This window comes from Penicillium riverlandense (assembly GCF_028828495.1).
Source record: "Penicillium riverlandense strain IBT 135883 chromosome Unknown utg000009l_segment0_segment0, whole genome shotgun sequence".
Classification (NCBI taxonomy): Eukaryota; Fungi; Ascomycota; class Eurotiomycetes; order Eurotiales; family Aspergillaceae; genus Penicillium; species Penicillium riverlandense.
The window spans coordinates 501,118-517,823 of record NW_026643200.1 but is presented as its reverse complement, the minus strand read 5'-3'; the positions used below and the strand labels follow the sequence as shown (position 1 = coordinate 517,823).

The 16,706-nt window shown below is 53.0% G+C and overlaps 6 protein-coding genes across 6 annotated transcripts; 1 reads left to right on the top strand and 5 right to left on the bottom strand.

Moving 5' to 3' along the window:
• Positions 1 to 67: 67 nt before the first annotated feature.
• nfr1 (putative AIF-like mitochondrial oxidoreductase (Nfrl)) lies at positions 68 to 2,025 on the bottom strand (the record flags this gene model as incomplete). Its single annotated transcript, XM_057201890.1, has 3 exons — positions 68 to 1,340; positions 1,397 to 1,589; positions 1,671 to 2,025. Coding segments are annotated over 3 exons (1,821 nt in total), but the record flags the coding sequence as incomplete, so codon positions are not given.
• A 479-nt stretch (positions 2,026 to 2,504) lies between these two features.
• On the bottom strand, positions 2,505 to 6,217 carry N7474_010479 (uncharacterized protein; the record flags this gene model as incomplete). Its single annotated transcript, XM_057201889.1, has 3 exons — positions 2,505 to 3,555; positions 3,629 to 5,806; positions 5,865 to 6,217. The coding sequence occupies 3 exons, from the start codon at positions 6,215 to 6,217 to the stop codon at positions 2,505 to 2,507; spliced, it is 3,582 nt and encodes a 1,193-aa protein (XP_057048160.1).
• Positions 6,218 to 6,835: 618 nt separating this feature from the next.
• N7474_010478 (arrestin (or S-antigen), N-terminal domain protein) lies at positions 6,836 to 8,803 on the bottom strand (the record flags this gene model as incomplete). The annotated part of the gene is made up of 4 exons (XM_057201888.1): positions 6,836 to 7,534; positions 7,584 to 8,141; positions 8,198 to 8,530; positions 8,588 to 8,803. 4 exons carry the CDS (start codon positions 8,801 to 8,803, stop codon positions 6,836 to 6,838), a joined length of 1,806 nt encoding a protein of 601 aa, XP_057048159.1.
• Positions 8,804 to 9,368: 565 nt separating this feature from the next.
• N7474_010477 (triglyceride lipase) lies at positions 9,369 to 10,771 on the bottom strand (the record flags this gene model as incomplete). Its single annotated transcript, XM_057201887.1, has 7 exons — positions 9,369 to 9,394; positions 9,455 to 9,726; positions 9,779 to 9,998; positions 10,047 to 10,135; positions 10,198 to 10,199; positions 10,252 to 10,261; positions 10,320 to 10,771. The coding sequence occupies 7 exons, from the start codon at positions 10,769 to 10,771 to the stop codon at positions 9,369 to 9,371; spliced, it is 1,071 nt and encodes a 356-aa protein (XP_057048158.1).
• A 379-nt stretch (positions 10,772 to 11,150) lies between these two features.
• Positions 11,151 to 13,445, bottom strand: N7474_010476 (putative arsenite efflux transporter ArsB-like; the record flags this gene model as incomplete). Its single annotated transcript, XM_057201886.1, has 3 exons — positions 11,151 to 11,495; positions 11,560 to 13,295; positions 13,370 to 13,445. 3 exons carry the CDS (start codon positions 13,443 to 13,445, stop codon positions 11,151 to 11,153), a joined length of 2,157 nt encoding a protein of 718 aa, XP_057048157.1.
• A 1,268-nt stretch (positions 13,446 to 14,713) lies between these two features.
• Positions 14,714 to 16,611, top strand: N7474_010475 (uncharacterized protein; the record flags this gene model as incomplete). Its single annotated transcript, XM_057201885.1, has 5 exons — positions 14,714 to 14,865; positions 14,939 to 15,075; positions 15,151 to 15,837; positions 15,921 to 16,346; positions 16,406 to 16,611. 5 exons carry the CDS (start codon positions 14,714 to 14,716, stop codon positions 16,609 to 16,611), a joined length of 1,608 nt encoding a protein of 535 aa, XP_057048156.1.
• Positions 16,612 to 16,706: the final 95 nt, after the last annotated feature.

The window sequence follows — 16,706 nt, the reverse complement described above, 5'->3', positions numbered from 1 at the left end:
AAAAACTCGAATTTTATAGTCAAAACAGAAACAGTTCATTCGTGTATTATCATTACTACATCTTCAGTCACGCCTTTACTCCCTCTGGCAGACCAACTTTGAGCACATCAACCCCATCCACAATCTCCTTCTTCGAAGGCATATTCCCACGCCGCATCAGCTCGGCCGACTTGGACATCACCGGATCCGCGCCCATCGTAGCCACCGCGACAATGGTATCTCCGCTACAGTAGTACGCCACGAACTTGGCATTCTCGGGCTCCCCACGGAGCAGGACGTCGTCATACCCACCCACAGTGTTTCCGCAGTAGCGCAGCTGGGCCCCGAGCGCAGACCAGAAGATGGGAATGAATGCCTTGGCCGGTAGGGATGAGAGCGAGCCGCGACGAGAATGGACAATCGCCCGCGCGACACCGCGGCCGGAGTTCTGCGCTACGTTCCAGTGCTCGATGCGCGTGGGCGAGCCGCCGTTGGCGACATCGGCGCCTGGGCCGCGGTAAGGGAATGTTGCGATATCACCGATTGCAAAGACATTGTTGTCCAAACCGGGCACGGCGAAGTGAGTGTCCGTGGCGATGGAGCCGTCCTTTTCCAGCGAGATGGACGAATTGTCGCGCAGGAAATCCGTCGCGGGCCGAACACCCACACCCAGAATGACCAGGTCGGCAGGCAGAACGGTTCCATCCTCGAGATGCACTGCGCCGACGGTCTGCGGATTCGAAGCCGAGCCCTCGGCCTTGGCCACACCCGCCGACATCTTGAAGTTCACCCCGTTCTTCTCGAGATTCTTCTGAAAGATCCGCCCGACCTCGGCACCCATCACTCGCTCCATGGGCGCGCTCTCCATCCCCACAATCGTAACGGCGTGGTCCTTGGACGACAGGCAATTGCCAACCTCCATGCCGATAAACGAGCTCCCAATCACAACAATGTTCTTCTTCCCCTCGCCCGCCGCGCCGAGAATGGCCTGCACATCTGCGACCCCGCGCAGCGTGAAGATATTGTTCAGCTCGCCGGCCTTGAAGCCTGGCAGAGAGAGGACACGCGGCACGCCGCCCGTCGCAAGAACCAGTTTCGTATATGGGATGTCTTTCCCGGAGCGGGTGGACACGGACTTCTTCTCGAAGTCCACGGCCGTCACATCGTCCGAGACTGTCTCGATCGCTGCCTCGGCGTACCATTCTTTGGGCCGCCATTGGATCTTGGATGCGTCTGCGATCAGGGCCTTGGAGAGCTTGGTCCGGTCGATAATGAGGTACGGCTCGCGCGAGATGATGGTGATGTGGCCCGGGTACTTGAGTTCGCGGAGGGCCTGCACAAGTCCCAAAGTGCCGCTTCCACTGGTTGGTTGTTAGAACAGGTAGGATGCGGTATAGAAACAGAAAGCCCAACATACCCGCCGACAATAACGACTCTCTCCTCCGGCTGCGACACACTGCACTTGACGACCGGGTTCCGCTGTCCGGCCTTGATATCTGCCTCCGTGCCGCGGATATATACGGCGCCGTTCTTCTCAAAAACATCAAACTTGTTCAGCGCGTTAGGCGCAGGCGCATCTTCCACGTCTCCAGTGCCAATGTTGAAACAGGCTGATCCATATCAATTAGCTTTTGTTCTCCCTTCTTTTCTTTCGTAATGACAAGAGGAGAGACCGGGAAGAGAAAACACACCTCCATGCCAAGGACAAGTAATCCTCCCATCAGGCGCCACAACACCCAGCTTCAAGGGCGCCCCGTAATGCGAACAGCGAGGACTGAGGGCATGCACCTGGCCGTCGAGCTTCAGCACGAGGACTTTTCCCTCCGGGACACCCTCGACCTCGCACTCGATTTTCTCCATGGGAGCAATGTCCGCGAAGGAGGTAATATCCTTCAATTTGTATTCTTGAGCCATTTTGGTGGATGGTGTATTTGTTGTTAATGTGCGAATGAATTTATTACGATGGAGAAAGGGCGAGGAAGAAGTTGAGGGAGAAGGTGCAGCAGAGAGGATTGGTAATAATACGCGTGAGGGGTTGGATGCAGTACCTAAAGACGAATAATGGCGGGGGGCACAACAGGGACAGGCGCAGCTGGGATTCTGGCGGCAGCTGTTACACCGGCCGCGTTGGGGAATTGAGGAACGGGTCTGGATGGAGAGATGACGTGAGCGGGGATGGATCTTAGTAGGTAGAGAGAATAGTGCTCTTCTCATGGTCAATTAGAGAGAGAGAGAAGAAGGAGAAAGGGAGAAAAACAGGTGATGCGAAGTCAAGGCAGTGATTCATATACTCGGGATGACATCACCCTGGATAGCTGCGGGAGCCAATCATGGAGACCGGGTTGTCAGACTAGTATAGAGCGGACAATCCTGCAATAATCCCACAGGAGAAGAAGAGAAGAGCTAATGATAACTATACATGATTATCCGGACAATGCTTTATACATGGATGATTGGTCCGATTTGAATGAGTGAATAAGATACACAAGAAAATATTAGAATACAAACGAAGGAAGGAATCCAGGTTAGCGACGGCCATGACTAGCCTGAGACAACCGCTGCACTTTGCCCGACGTCCTGGTTCGGCGTCTCGACGAGCGGCCGCTATCCTCATTGCTATTTGGTTGTGACTGTGACTGCTGTAAGTTCCCTGGCGGTGGACTGGAGGATAAGGTTAGGTCAACTGCGACAGACGTCTGCGATGGTTGGATCTGGGAGTTTCGGGATTCGCGAGAAGGGAGGGAGCGTCGGGAGCGAGAGCGGGTGGAGGCTGCCGGCGAGTCGAGATCGAGATCCGGCTGATGTTGAGAGGGAGTGGGAGTATCTTTTTGGCCGCTGGATGGGGATTTGCGCTTGGATGAGTTTGTCTTGGTCTTTGTTGATGGGTCTGGTGAGATGTTGAGGCCATCTCGACCCTGCTGGTCGAAGTCCGGGAGCGGACCATGTTCCTCCTCATTCTCATTCTCATCGTCATCCTCATCCTCATCCCCATCTTCCTCCGAGTCAGTCACGTTCCTCAAGGAGCCCAGAAGCGTGTCCCACGGACTCGACTTTGGACCGTTCTGCGTTGCCCCAAGCTCAGCCTGAGGCGCGCTCAGAGCTGCATCGTAGTACTCAACCTGAGACGACTGCATCTCCGAAGGATGAACGACTTCCTGATCGTCGACCTGGGCATCGGGTTCGCCAGACTGCCCGTTTGACAAGAATGAGATTTCCTGGTTGGAACTGTCTGCCGGAGCTAGCTGCGCCTCTCCGATAAGCGTCTGCCCATCAAGCATGCTTGTCTCGACCGGACGATGTCCTGACAATGAGCGCTGCGAGGAGTGCACTTCCACCTGGGGAGAGGGAAATCCCAGAAAAGCGGGCGATGATACCCGTGAACTTTGGCTGCGGTCATCGGTTCCGTTCGTTTGTACGGCGACAGGAGCCGGGGGTTGTTCAGACGGTGGCGCAGGATTAGATGGGGATGGTGGCTGTCCGCTGTCGGTGACAAGCGTATCCTCATCGACGTCCATTCCAGCCAGACCCGAAACAGGCTGGGCATTCGGCATAGAATCTTCAATTACAGATACAGGACTTGGGAACAAGTAAGCACGTGAACATTGCAAAGAATGTAGACGGGGAGAAAAGAAGAAATCAATTGACTGACACACTATTCTCCTGATCATGCAGCCTCGCAGGCTGCAGAAGCTTGGGATCGCTGAGTTCCGGAAAAGCAAGCTCCCGGAATCCATCATCCTCCTCTTCGTCGTCATCATATCCCGGCATTTCGAACCCACTGTATTGGCGGGGCTCGTCGTCCATGTCCGTTTCGACAGGCTTGGGTTTTCGATCGCGTTGCGCAAGTCGCACTTTGATCATGCCGTGATCACCCACCTCGTGGACTTCGGCGACTCGATACTCCGACATTCGCGGTTGCCAGTTGGTGGCTTTCGACATGTCAAGTTGCCGGAAGGCAATGATGACTCCGACTTTGACATCACTTGGCACGAGATTGGGGAGAGAACTCATGTCGCTCGGAAGAGCTGGGAGATCTTCAACATTCTCCTTGGGGTCTGCCTCCGTAGTTTCTGGCTCGGCATCATCATAATTGAGTTGATGATCACCTTCAAAGTAGGCCTCGTAATGGGCATTCCCATCTTCGTACTCATCTTCCGGACCGTTCTCGTAGACTTGAATTCGTTGCTTTCTTTTCCGCTTCTTGCCCCCGCCCTTGAGCTCCCGAATCATCGCATTCGCATCCGCATCCCAGCGTTGTTTGAACGGAAAAGGCGGCCCACTCAGTTCGACATCTTCAAAAACACACTCGGTTGCACGGATGACCAGCTTTTCTTGCCAATCTACATCCGACTCGCTCTCTTCTTCGATGGGTTGTTTCTCTTCTTCTTTCTTCTTCCGAGAATGAACGGTACTGGCCTGGGCAGCGAATTTGCGTCTTGCTGCCTCGTCTTCTTCCTTGTTCTTGGGCGTGCGTACCCCGAGTGACCCAAAGAGCATTCGACGAGAGCTTGCAATGTCCAGAGTGCGACGATGCGCCGGGGATCTTTCTTCAGCCGCTTTTCCACTGGCAGCTACCTCTTCATCAGCGACAGCGACAGATTGTCGGGGCGGCACATTCTCCTTTTCCGACGACCCGTCTACCTCAACGCCACCAGCCGCAAGATCCCGGAGCAGTTTCTGACGTCGAGCCTCGAATTCTGCCTCGGCTTCTTCCTTTTTCTGCTCCTTGCTCAAAGGCCGAGACACATCACTCGACTCGACGGGCACGTACCACCCTCCGTTGGCTTCCTCCCACTCGCGTAACGCGGCGAAATCTGCATCAGCGGACAGAACACCGAGCTCCTTCAATTTTGATAGCCGCCGACGAAGCTTGTAACGGGTATTGCTCTTTCGAGTTCGCACTGATCCATGGCCAGGTGGGTTGAGAATCGAGAGTCTCGCCTTCTTTGCAGGTGGAGAACTCTCGACCCTCTCCGATTCCTCCGAGCTAGACGCCTCCGAGCTAGAGCTATCCGAGTCACTGGATGAATCGGAGTCAGAGTCTTCGTCGGAAGAGTCGGCATCGGAAGAGTCACTGGAGTCGCTGGATGAGGATGCAGATGATTCGGAGACGGGAGATATGCGATCAATTGTCCCATTGGGTTGAGGCACATCGATCTGCGTGCCACCTCCGTTAAATCGCACGGCCTTTGATGTACGCGGAGAGGTATCCTCTCCATGGAATCGCTTGTTAGAAAGAGACGAAGTTGGTCGCAGCGAACTCCTGCGCTGCGTATCCGCCGAGGAGGGTCTCTTGGACGCCGAGCTCGAGCGCAAGGCATGCCGACTAACAGGTCGACCCTGGATTTCAGCATCGATCAACTGAGACGCAGGTCCTTCAAAATCTTCCTTCAAAGCTTGAAGTTCGTTCTCTAATTCCTCTTCTTCAAAATCAGGGTCGCGGTCGCTCTCCTCATCATCGTGGATAGGGTGCCGGATCACAGTCCCCAGATCAGATACTTCATGCTCGGCGGGTATGACGGAGAGTTCCTTGCCAAAACTCGACTCGCCCGCTGGCAGCCAGTCGCGATCTGCGCCTTCTTCGTCTGCATCCGTGTGAATCTGATCGGGCAGATACTGCGGGGAATAATCGGACTCCCAGCCCGAGAAAACCGTGCGCCGTTTCTTTCGCGGCGGGATATTTATGACAGGTCGAGTGGAAGCTGTCCGTCTCAGGTATGGAGACCCGAAGGGGACACCGTCGATGAGATGTTTGCCGTCATTCGAGATCTGGTGGCGTCCGCACATGCGCCTTGCTCGTAGATCTGACAGTTGAAGCGCTCGAATACTGTTGTAGGTTGAGTTAGCCAAGAACCCGTAGCGAAGGACAGATCCGGAACACATACACAACCTCATCGCCCTCCCGGAACAAACCCTCCACCTCCATGAAATGCAAACATTCCGAGCCACCTATCTCAACAACATAATCTTCCAGTCCCCATTGCCCGGTGGACTCCGCGTCGAAAAGAGCCGGCCCTGTCTCGAGCGGGACAATCTCGTTCACATCTTCCAGGAGCTGCGCAACTGTGTACCCGCCGTTTGCAAATGCGATGTTTGGATTGCGAGCTGACGAAATAGCCGAGGTGGACGCTGCGATTTGCGTGCCATACCCGCCTGCTGCGGAAGCCGGGGAGGTGGTTGTCCATAGGATGCGCGTGACGGGCAAGCCGTGGCGCGAGATGATAAGGTGGAAGCGCATGGTGTGTGTAGGAGACAGTGTGGCTAGACCATCGGGAACAATAGGTGAATAGGTGTTGTGTTCTTCAGGTTGTGTAGCTGTTCAAGATTGCGGTCTGCAGACTCGGGTCGGGGATTGAGGACGCGACACGGGATAGGGAACGACAAAAGAGGAGATTTAGGGCAGGAAGGGTTATGGCGACTGCCATGTAAGAGTCGGAGTTGGGTTGAACATGCTCCTCCGAGTAGTTTCTGGAGAGTCGAGAATGAAGTAGCGCAACGAAAGAATCAAACGGAGCTCGACCGCGTGGAGGCAGTGGCGCTAACCCGATGGGTAGATTGAATGCCCCAGGCCGAACTTTTACAGATCTATATTTTGGATGGATTATGAATATTCCATGCAATTGATTGATAGTCCAACAGCGCTAATAATGAATAATGCAAAACAAGATCATTTACGCGGCATTAAAATGGGGGTATCCGGTTTCAAACTGGCCTGCAAGGTCGAAAACCATGTCTGGATGTTCAATGACGTGCCTTCTATGTACGGCTGTACGCCTTGCATCCTCTGTTCCGTGTGTATCATTCAACAAGGTCACAATGTGAACAATGATGGGTAGAATTAGTATCACTGCTAAGCTCACTTTGGGCCAGAAGTACGTGGAACAGGCTTCCGGTTCGGAACGCCCAGATTAGGCCTCGATGGCCCGCGCTCCACCGCAGCCGGTGGTTGCAATTGATCATCCGCAACAGGCTGATACTGCGGCGGACTCTCGTCGTCATCGCGGTTATTCCGGGGGACTTTCATCGTACTGCGTGAGCGTGCGACGGGGGAGGTGGGAGGCGAAGGAGATTCGGGAGGGGTGGTGGGCAGCATATCAAAAGATTCCGAAGAGGAGCGGTTCTCGCGGTAGGCTGCGGATCCTGAAGTCCCCGCTGCCGCAGAACCATCCTCACCAACTGGCGACTTGGCATCAGCTCCAGATTCCATGGTGCTCCCCGAGGTGGTAGAGGAGCCGTCTGGTGGGTGATACTCGCGGCGGGGGCCATCCACCGGGCCGATATTTTCTGCCATTGCATCCTCATAGCTAGGGGGTGCCTCGTCGTAGACGTCTCCGACGCTGACTGCTGCTGGTAATGTGGCCGGACGTGGGGGCATAGGTGGCCGAGGCTGACCTGCGTTTGCTGACGAGCTGAGTTGGGAGGTCCGGGGTGACTGCGTATTCGGAGATGAAGGTTGTAAGGATGCCGCGGCTAGTGCGTCTAACAGGGCTTGCGGAGGAGCAATTCCGGAATAGACCTTGACCGGCATTCGCAAGGGAAGAACAATGAGCTGAGGCTATAACAAAGTTAGACAAATCCATGATAAAGTCAAGGAATACACGTACATTCATGCTCCCAGGACTGCCATGCGTCAGGCCTACCCGGACCTCCAACTCATACTTTCTCTCGATATTACATGTCTCGAAAGACGGAGCTACCGTGTTTGGTAGGGGCCAGCGATTCCATAAGCTCGCGTCAAGAGGCAACTCGGTGCCTACCGGTTCACCGGGTTTGCCCAAGGGCATATTCATGTTGCTGCGGCTCATGATGACCCAGGAGCCAGTTTCCGTGCGGTTGAGATCGTGCGCCAGAATCTTGGTGTAGGCAACTAGTTCCACTTGCAGCATCTGGAGGAATATGGTTTCGGAGGTTTCTGTGACCTTCCTAACGAGGAGCCGGAGCGGAACTGGTTCGTTGCAAGTGAGAATGGGAGGATTAGGAAGTCGTGCATCCACAGCCACGCGAGGAGGCTCCACATCCCGAGAGGATGAGCGTGAGAAGAGATTCTTCTTCTTCTGGCCTCCTGGGACCTTTGAGAATTGATGTTGTCGCCTGGCGTAGGTCTCTTCGTTGGGATTCCCGGTTCGCGGTGGTTCAATGGGGAGAAAGTTGAGGCCAACGGTCTGCCAGAAATCAAATCAGCGAGCCACTCCACCCCCATTCAGAAAATAACACTCACCGCTCTGATATTTTTACTGTAGAACTGCGGCCGGATGATCGTCACTTTCACGTAGTATTTGATATCTGCCATGCCGGGAAACCCGCTTAATGACGGAGGAAGAGACTTCTTGACATGACGGTTCGTATCGCGAGCCATCTCCACCCTCAGCCCGGCCAAGTTGACGTTGAGATTGGTGAGCATGCTATTGTGGGTACTGCAAGCATTATTGAAGGGGAACTTGAACTGGAACGGGTATTCGTAGGAGCCGGGCGCAAAGGTGTAGGCGGTTGCCGGAGAACCCGATTGCATGACCGCTGGCGTGGGGAAGACGGTCGCGACCTTGTAGAGGATCTGCACGCGATCAGTGTTGCTGGCCCGATCAAGCCCATGGGCCAACCCTCAACCCACCTTGTGAACCTCCAGCTCTGTCCGCTTCTTATCCGAGTGCACATTGTTGGGATTCCGGGGCCCGGAGAGACGCGTGCGACTCTCGCCCTCCAACTTGACCTGGATACCTCCGATCGCTGTTTCGGAGGGGAGGTTGAGAACAACTTTGCCGGAAATGTAGTCGAGGTTGGTGTAGTGCTTCTGCTGCTGGCTGGCTAGCAGGATGGTGGCGGACATGGCGGCGAGCGCCCGAGGCTCTGAGCGCGCGCGCTCTCACTGTCGCAGCCTCTTTGGATTTCCAGGTTGCCGAGCTCAGTTCGTGCGAGAGGGCCAATTTGGTCAGGGTCGATGGGCGGACAGCCCTCAGGAATTGGTGACTTGGGGAAGTGGGAGAAGAAGAACTAAAGCGGCTCAATGAGGAGCAAAGAAAGCAGGAATGACGTGGGGCGGATCATGGGGGGTTGCCGAGCTTGGTTTCTTCCACACCAACAAGAATAATCTTCTTCTTTCCTTTTGGTTCTAATAAATAATAGTTTGTCAAGAAGGAAAGACTGCGCCTTGTCGCTCAGCCACACGTGCCCATGGATGGGGATGTGCGATGGTGTTTGCCACGGAACTAGGCCGGGTGTTCGAATACATCGACGATCAGGACGGCAGCTATATAGTGCCAGCATGGGCAGGAGACGAGCTGATGCTCAAGGCTACCAGTATATACATTCCGCATTTAGTTCTTCCAAGAATAGATGATTACGTCGAGGATGTAGTTATCTCCATCCAGGGTATCTCCAGGCACCAGTGTTTCTCACAGGCCCGCCTTGGCCAGCATGTCTACGGCCGAGATCGTCAGCCCCCGGCCCGAAGGGTTGGGCCCCACGGTAGATCACATACCTGCGATGTCCAGGTAGAACGCAATCGCGTTGAACTGCTGTCGGTTACCGGTTACTTCCCCAGCTAGCCACTTGAGTCGGTTGGTCCAGTTGATCAAGTCGAGGTGGCTGACCCCCATCAGGGTTCCCTTGTACCCCAGCTCGCCTCCCCAGTGACTGCTGGCGACACTGACGAGGCCGTCATTGGGGCCTTCGGCTTCAGCTAGGATGCGATGGGAGAGCCGGAAGATGGACCAAATACTCGGTTCCACGGCGGCACCATACGAGAAATAGCTATTGAGCACTTTAGTAAAGGAGATCGCTGGTCATCTTCGATGAAACGCACCGGACAGTGTCTATGTCAGGCGTGTTCGGGTTAAAGGTTTCCCCCATGTACTTCCGGGTTAGTTGTTCAAAGGCACCCGTCTCAACCTTTAGACGGTCGAGTGCATAGTAGATCTGCGGAAGGCGATCGGCTGTAATGGTATGAGCTTCGGCGTTGAACAGACTGGATCGGGCAAACAAACCTCCTATCGTTTCAAACACATAGTCCGCCACGGCCGAGCCTGTCGCATAATTAGAGATGTCAGGGAAAGCGAACAACAATAACAGACCTCGATGCGGAGTCGCAATCGTGGTTAGCGACAGTACTTTGAATTTCTGGGGCTGGAGACGGCTGATCATATATCGTGAATCAAGCCCGCTTCGCACTTCTCATTAGCTGTTGCGCTGGAAGGTGAAAGCCAGTTGCGATAGTTATCTCACCCCTAGAGGATGAATCAGAGACAGTTTTCATTTCGCAGACAAGAGAATCCATACCATGCTATGTCTGTACGCAAAATCATCAGCATACCTACAGACCATATCGAAAGCAAAACGGGACATACGCAATGACATTGACGTCCTTCCTGCGCGCGTCAGTCTCAATGATTCGGGCCAGTTCCTCTGCGCGCGCCTCAATTGATGCGGATGGGGGCACTGTGGCCGTGATCACCTCAATTCCTCGCGCGGAGAGCGCCTCCTTTATTCCGCGCCAGTACTGGACACCGGGGAGATATGGACCGGCGAGGCGCAATTCACTGAATCCGAGCAGACCGTGCGCGAGAACGACGGGGTGTTTTGGCGCCGCTATATGGACGAACGGTGAGCAGAGAGCTTTGTGGCGCATGGGAAAGGGGAACGAACCGTAGTCATTGCGAATCACCGAGTATTCGTCGCGAATGACCTTACCATGATCTTCTAACCGGGGCTCAAGAACGGAGCTGTGTTTTATCGATGAGTGGATGCTCCTTCGCAATGGTATTCGCTTGGTCGCATTCAAGACGACAGCATGTCTCATCGTCCTGAGGGTGGTTGAAGCAGTTCGTGGATGTTCTGTTGTTGCCCGACGTCATCGGCTCATGTGACTGACTATGCTTCGCCCTGACTGCAAAATATACACTTTTCTTTCTGGCTTCATTTTCAAAAGAAACTGGCATACCGAACAGGACTTATTTGTTTCTCTGCGTAAGCCCATGAATTTTTACAACCATTTGCGCATCCATTATTTTGACGAGATTCGGTTTTGCTTCGTCTTGTGCCCAATTGTAGCCTTCTACCGGGATAAACATAAACCGAACAATAGAGTGGATTCAAACAATCATGCAGTCATAACGGTCGTAAACTAATATCAACTCTACTCCACGATCTTCACTATCACGAGCAACCCGTCATACTCATCAGAGGATGTAAGGTGTGGTTTTCCTCACAATATAGACCTCGCCAATCAGAACAGTGCACCCGACAACCATAGCAACAGCAATAATAGGCATATTGACACGGAAAAACTCAATGCTACCCACGCGGATATGCTTTCTCGCCAGGATATCGCGCCAGAGCAGACCAGCCAATGATGCACTGAACGTCGTGCTAAAGGCGCCGTAGTTCACACCCAGAGCCATGCTGTATACTGTAGCCCAGAAGTCGCGATCACTGATATGGATTCCGTTTTGTACATGGATTTCTTGCCAGGTTTGAATAACGCGGGAGAGGAGGATGGTTGTCCCGATGTTCGTTCCGGCAAACTGGACATAGCGAGAGGTTAGTCGGTCGAACGATGCAAATGTAGGATATCCTTGAGATACTCACGTTGCATAGGATCACAGACAAAAATCCCATACCGCCAATTGCCCCAACCGCCCCAGTCTTGCTGACCCAGTGATCCCATCCATAGGCAAATACAGGCACCCACCCTTTGGTCACAAGTGCTTGCACGAGGACGAACATGGACAGCGCAAATGGAATCAGCGGGAATGGTAGGTGAGACATCACTACTGTGACGGTGGGAAATGTCTCCTGTAGCCACCCGTAGATATCGGCAGCGAGTGATACCAAAGTTGTTGGTGATTTTTTCTCGGCGTTGTAAACAGCTCCTCGTGTCTCCTCATCAATCCCACCGGTTGGTGGTACGTCTAGGGCCTCAGGCGAAGACGTGAGAGCCCGTTCTTTCGAGCTAGTGAGGATTGTAGCTGGTGGCAGCATATCGGGGAAAGGCTCCTGCTCCTCCTTTTCAGCAATGACCGAAGCTGACACCGGCGTTTGACCGTCCAGATGAACTGTTTTCGTGTCGGTGCTTTCGTCGACGGGGGCGTCGAGTGATATTCCACCATTTGTGTGCTTTGTATCCGGGCTCTCTGAAATGTCATGTGTATTAGATTGCGTGCAATTGATTGCCATCTGTTCCGGCGAGGCAGAATTTGATTTTTGCCGTTCTCGAGCAATTTCTAGCTCCCGTCGGCCCTTGGCAGCAATTTCGCGTGTCTCGTGCCGATGAATCCACCCAAATGCAAGGTCCCAACAGAGCATGACAAAAGCGGCAGGTAGGGTTACCCAATACACTGGACGCTCATGGCCAGAGTCTGTAGCGGCGTTAAGCACGAGAAGGGTAATGAGAGTGGCGGCCATAATGACAGCACCAAAGGCGGCGCCTCCTTTATCCAAGAAAGGGTTCATAATCTCTTCTAGGGAAAGGGTTTTGGTCTGTCCGGGATTCTCCTCTTCGACCACCTCGTCGTTACCTCTGGCGTGAGGAATATTGGGATTCACGGGCTTCTTGGCCTTGGCCTCATCGGAGAGCTCGTGCATTTCAATAGAGAGCGGGATCAGAGATACGTCTGCAAAGATGATGTATAGCAAGAAGGGGAAAATGATGATGGCGGTTACTACCACTGGGACAATCATGTTGGCGGTGTACACGATGAATTTGATCTTAAAAGCACCAGCAAGCACCAAATTAGTTGGATTGGAGGAGACCAAAATGGCCGAGGCGATGTTGGCCACGGCGAACTGGCTATGGATCCAGGCTCTGGGGTGGACAATGTTTCTTGACACACGAGTCATGTAGGCGAGAAAGGCTGTGCCGGACAGAATAATGGGGTCGTTTCCAATGAAGCTGCCGAGCCCGAAGAAGAAGGCGTAGAGGAAGAAGAATAATCGGTGGCCCACGCCACCTCCTTTCTGAAGCACCTTGAAGGCCAGATATCTGATGAGGCCGGAAGCATCAATTGAGATGGCGATATAAGCCAATGTGAGGAAGAATGCCATAATATCGATGGGAGAAATGTTGTCCGAACCGATGGTTCCATCATGAACCTCTTTACGACCAATAGCTTGGATAGCCAGAAGAAAAAGATCTGCTATTAACGGCGCGGTAACGAAGTTGAGAGGTATGCTAAGCCGCACGAGCGAGCTTGGTTTTTTATCGGGCTGCGAGGTAATTTCGCGGCGGGGTATTATGCGCAATGCACCCAGACCATCCAGAATTGCGTTGGAAAGCCATCGTGGGATGTATATTGGGACGTGAAAAGGAAAAAGCACGACAATATCTGCACAGCGGCGACAAAAAAATCAAAAATTTAGGCTCAGAAGCAGACAATACCCAACCACTGAGCTCACTTACTTGTTAAAACAAAAGTGATGAGAGTTAAGATGGATCGCCAGTATTTGATTTGGTTGGTGTCTAGCTCTTGGGCCATTTTGGACCTTTCCCTCGTGCGGGGAAGACCTCAATGTGGGTGTTTGCGTGGGGATTCAGTCGCAGGGGCGAAATGGCACATGCATAGCGACAATACCTGTTGAGAAGCAGGTATCCTGTTAGGTTGTGATTGCGCGATTTGTGACCGCTGTGTGACACGATGATGCGCATACCAGAATGTGACTAGGAATCTTCGTTGACTTAGAATCTCGGACCTAGCCCAGAACCATTTTTCCCTGAGACTCCACACAAACAACTCAAAATAACATCAGCGATGGCAATATGCGAGCAGTTGGTCTGCGGGACCCTGCAGAGCGCCAAGGGAGGTGTTAGGAATGAGGTAGGAAAAATTTTGCCTCTGAAGCTGTAGAAAGGAGCGCTGGTTATCAACGCAAAAGCGCCGAGCAAAAGATCTTCGCCAAAATTCTAAGCCTCAAGGTTTAGCGAGCAATCAGACAGAATCAGAAGAGCACGAGCTTACTAGCCCTACACCTATTAGCCTGAAGCTGGCTCTCGAACAAAGCCTCGTTGGAAGAAATGTTAACAAAACTGCACACCAAGACCCAGCCAAGACTTGCCCAGCTCGACCCCGCCCGAGTCTTGAATTTTACGCGTGTTCTTTAATAAAAACAAATGTAGAATCCTTAGGTAGCTAACTTTCGAACTATTATTTAAACCCACAGCCCCGTTAATAAGACTTTTGGGTTAACTAGTTCTGATGGTCTGCCTAACTACCCACGATCGACCATTCCAGAGAAAAAAAAGTCCCCCCAAGATTCAATGGCGCGGGATTCCCCGGAGTGAAAAGGCCACCATGCAGACTATGCAGGCACAGCCACTGCGCGATTTCTGTATCAAGCGTAGGCTGCGTGAGACTCACCAATCAGGCCAGCCAACTATCGCCCCAACTCGTATTCCGACGCCCGACGCTAACTGCCACTAGATATGGGGCTACAGTCACGGGGACAGTTTCTTGATTCGAGAAATAACATGGGGAAGCTGAATGGAGAAAATATGAGGCTGACGACCCGTGTCATGCATGCTTCGCTGATGACGCTCAACCCGGGTAAGCGCCCGCTTCATCTGGGAGACTGCTTGAGACATGACTTTTGCTCATATTAATGTCTTCTCCCCTGACATCACATTACTGAGACAGGTGCAGGTGCCACTACTAGCTGACAAACCAGACCAGCGCCTTCGGATTGATACATGAGTTTTCAATTGCCCTCGTCTCAAAGACCACCTTCCCGCGACGACCGATGACGAGCTATGCCAGCGATTCCGTCGCCTACTGAGCTGCTAGAAAATATCCTCGTGCATCGCAACACCGACCCAACTTCCAACAACACGACTGCTCCAGTTTTAGAGGTTGTTTGCGCCTGGCCTGTGTCCGGGCAATATGGGCCCGGGACCCGAGTCCTGTATGACCAGAAACTCCCTCTCTTTCGTAAACAAGCCTGGCAGCGAATTGACGAATTCTGACCTTGGTTGCAGATACTATACTTTGATGGTAGCCTGCGTCATAGCTCGAAAAGAGGAATATATTCGTAATTCTTGTCTGGCGGCTGCGCTGCTTTTCCCTGCCGTCGCTGCTATCCACGGGATTGTCCTGGCCGCTGTCCATCGCGATGGTGAGTTGGTTTTTTACATACGGGAGACGTCAATACTCTCGTTTCAAGTTGATCACGCTGACTCGCTATCTTTAGGAGCGGTCGATATGGATGTTTACGGGGCTTTCCAGCTGTGCGCGATTGGTATTCTGACTGCGCCAGTGACCGTGAGACTCTCCAAGACATATTTCAACAATCCCGGTCGCGACATCATCTTCTTGTGGACGGGTCTTCTTCTAGCTGGGCTCCTTAGTTTGACCGTGGAATTCATTCGCCTTGCACCTACGCAATGCCCACCCGACAACTCGGCGACAAAGGAATGGATCTTAACAGGCCAATTCCCGTATAAGAGCAAATGCGGCATGATTTGTGGAGACAAAGGCGGCCCGGTTTCGCCTTTGCGGAAATACTCGGCTGACAACATCTACGTGATCCCAATGCCCCATGAAATCACTTTCAGTACAGCTACGCTCCTTGCAGCCGCATGCTGCATCCCCGCCATTCTGTCGCTGGTGTCTACATGGATCAAGATCCTTGAGAAAAATTGGGAGAAGCTTGCCCGTGGAGATCGGCAAACCGAGAATTCCGATGAACAACCGATTAAAGGCACCAATGGAGCCACCCCCGTGCAGATGTCGGGGATTGCAAAAAGGCTACGAGGCTGGCTCACGCTGATTGAGATTCCAGTCTTCGCCGTCGCAGTTCTGGCCATCCTGGTCAAGGGCGAGATGAATTTCTGGAGTGAGCCAGTCAAGTATCAAACGGAGCCAATAGCTAGTGTTGGTAAGTCTTCCCTGTCATATCGCCTTCGAGGCCTCTGTCACAAAACCATCACATTTACTGAACGAGACTTGCAACTCTTCTAGGCCAATGGGCACCGATTGTTGGTACTGCACTTGCCGCGATCGGATCTCTCTATCTTCTTCTTGCGGCTGACATGGAAGCCGAAAAGAAAGGCGAAATGCCGCCGGACGAGGAGCCCAAGAATCAGCCCGTCGGAAGATGCGCAAGATGTGATCAGTGTGCTATTTCTAGCGATAATGCAGATTCTAGTACAGGCTCACGACACAGTTCTCAAAGCAGCGACGAACGGCTATCACAGGGAGTGGCGAGAACAGAAACCCAGCCTTCTATATCCACAGCTAAGCGCACTATGACCAGTAAATCCGAAGGTTCCGATCCAGCTGGAAGACGGAAGGTGGCCCGTTTTCTTAACATGGCGAGCATGCGTGTGGCTGCCAAAGCAGGCAGTCAATTCAAAGATTCTGGTTTTAATCCTCAAGGGGGAGAGGGTTTTCCAGAAATCCCAGGCGAGGTGTTCCGAAACGAGAACTTGTCTAATATTCAAAAGGCCTACATCAACTCTCCGATAGCTCGGTCCAGAGCCAGCAGCTTTGTCGAAAGTATTCAATCCAATTCATCCAACGGCCAAGGAAATTCGAGCACGCCCTGGGGTCTTTCGAGGTATCTATCATTACCAGACCCAGCACGCACACCGACCCGCCCAAGGCACTCAAATACGTTGCCATCAATAGGGAGCTCATCCGAGCTCGCTAGCCATCACGATATCAGAATCTTGCGTGGCGATCCATCGACGTGGCCGCGGAGTATACCCGGGGGATCAACTCCGAACCAAGAACATGTTAGAGGAG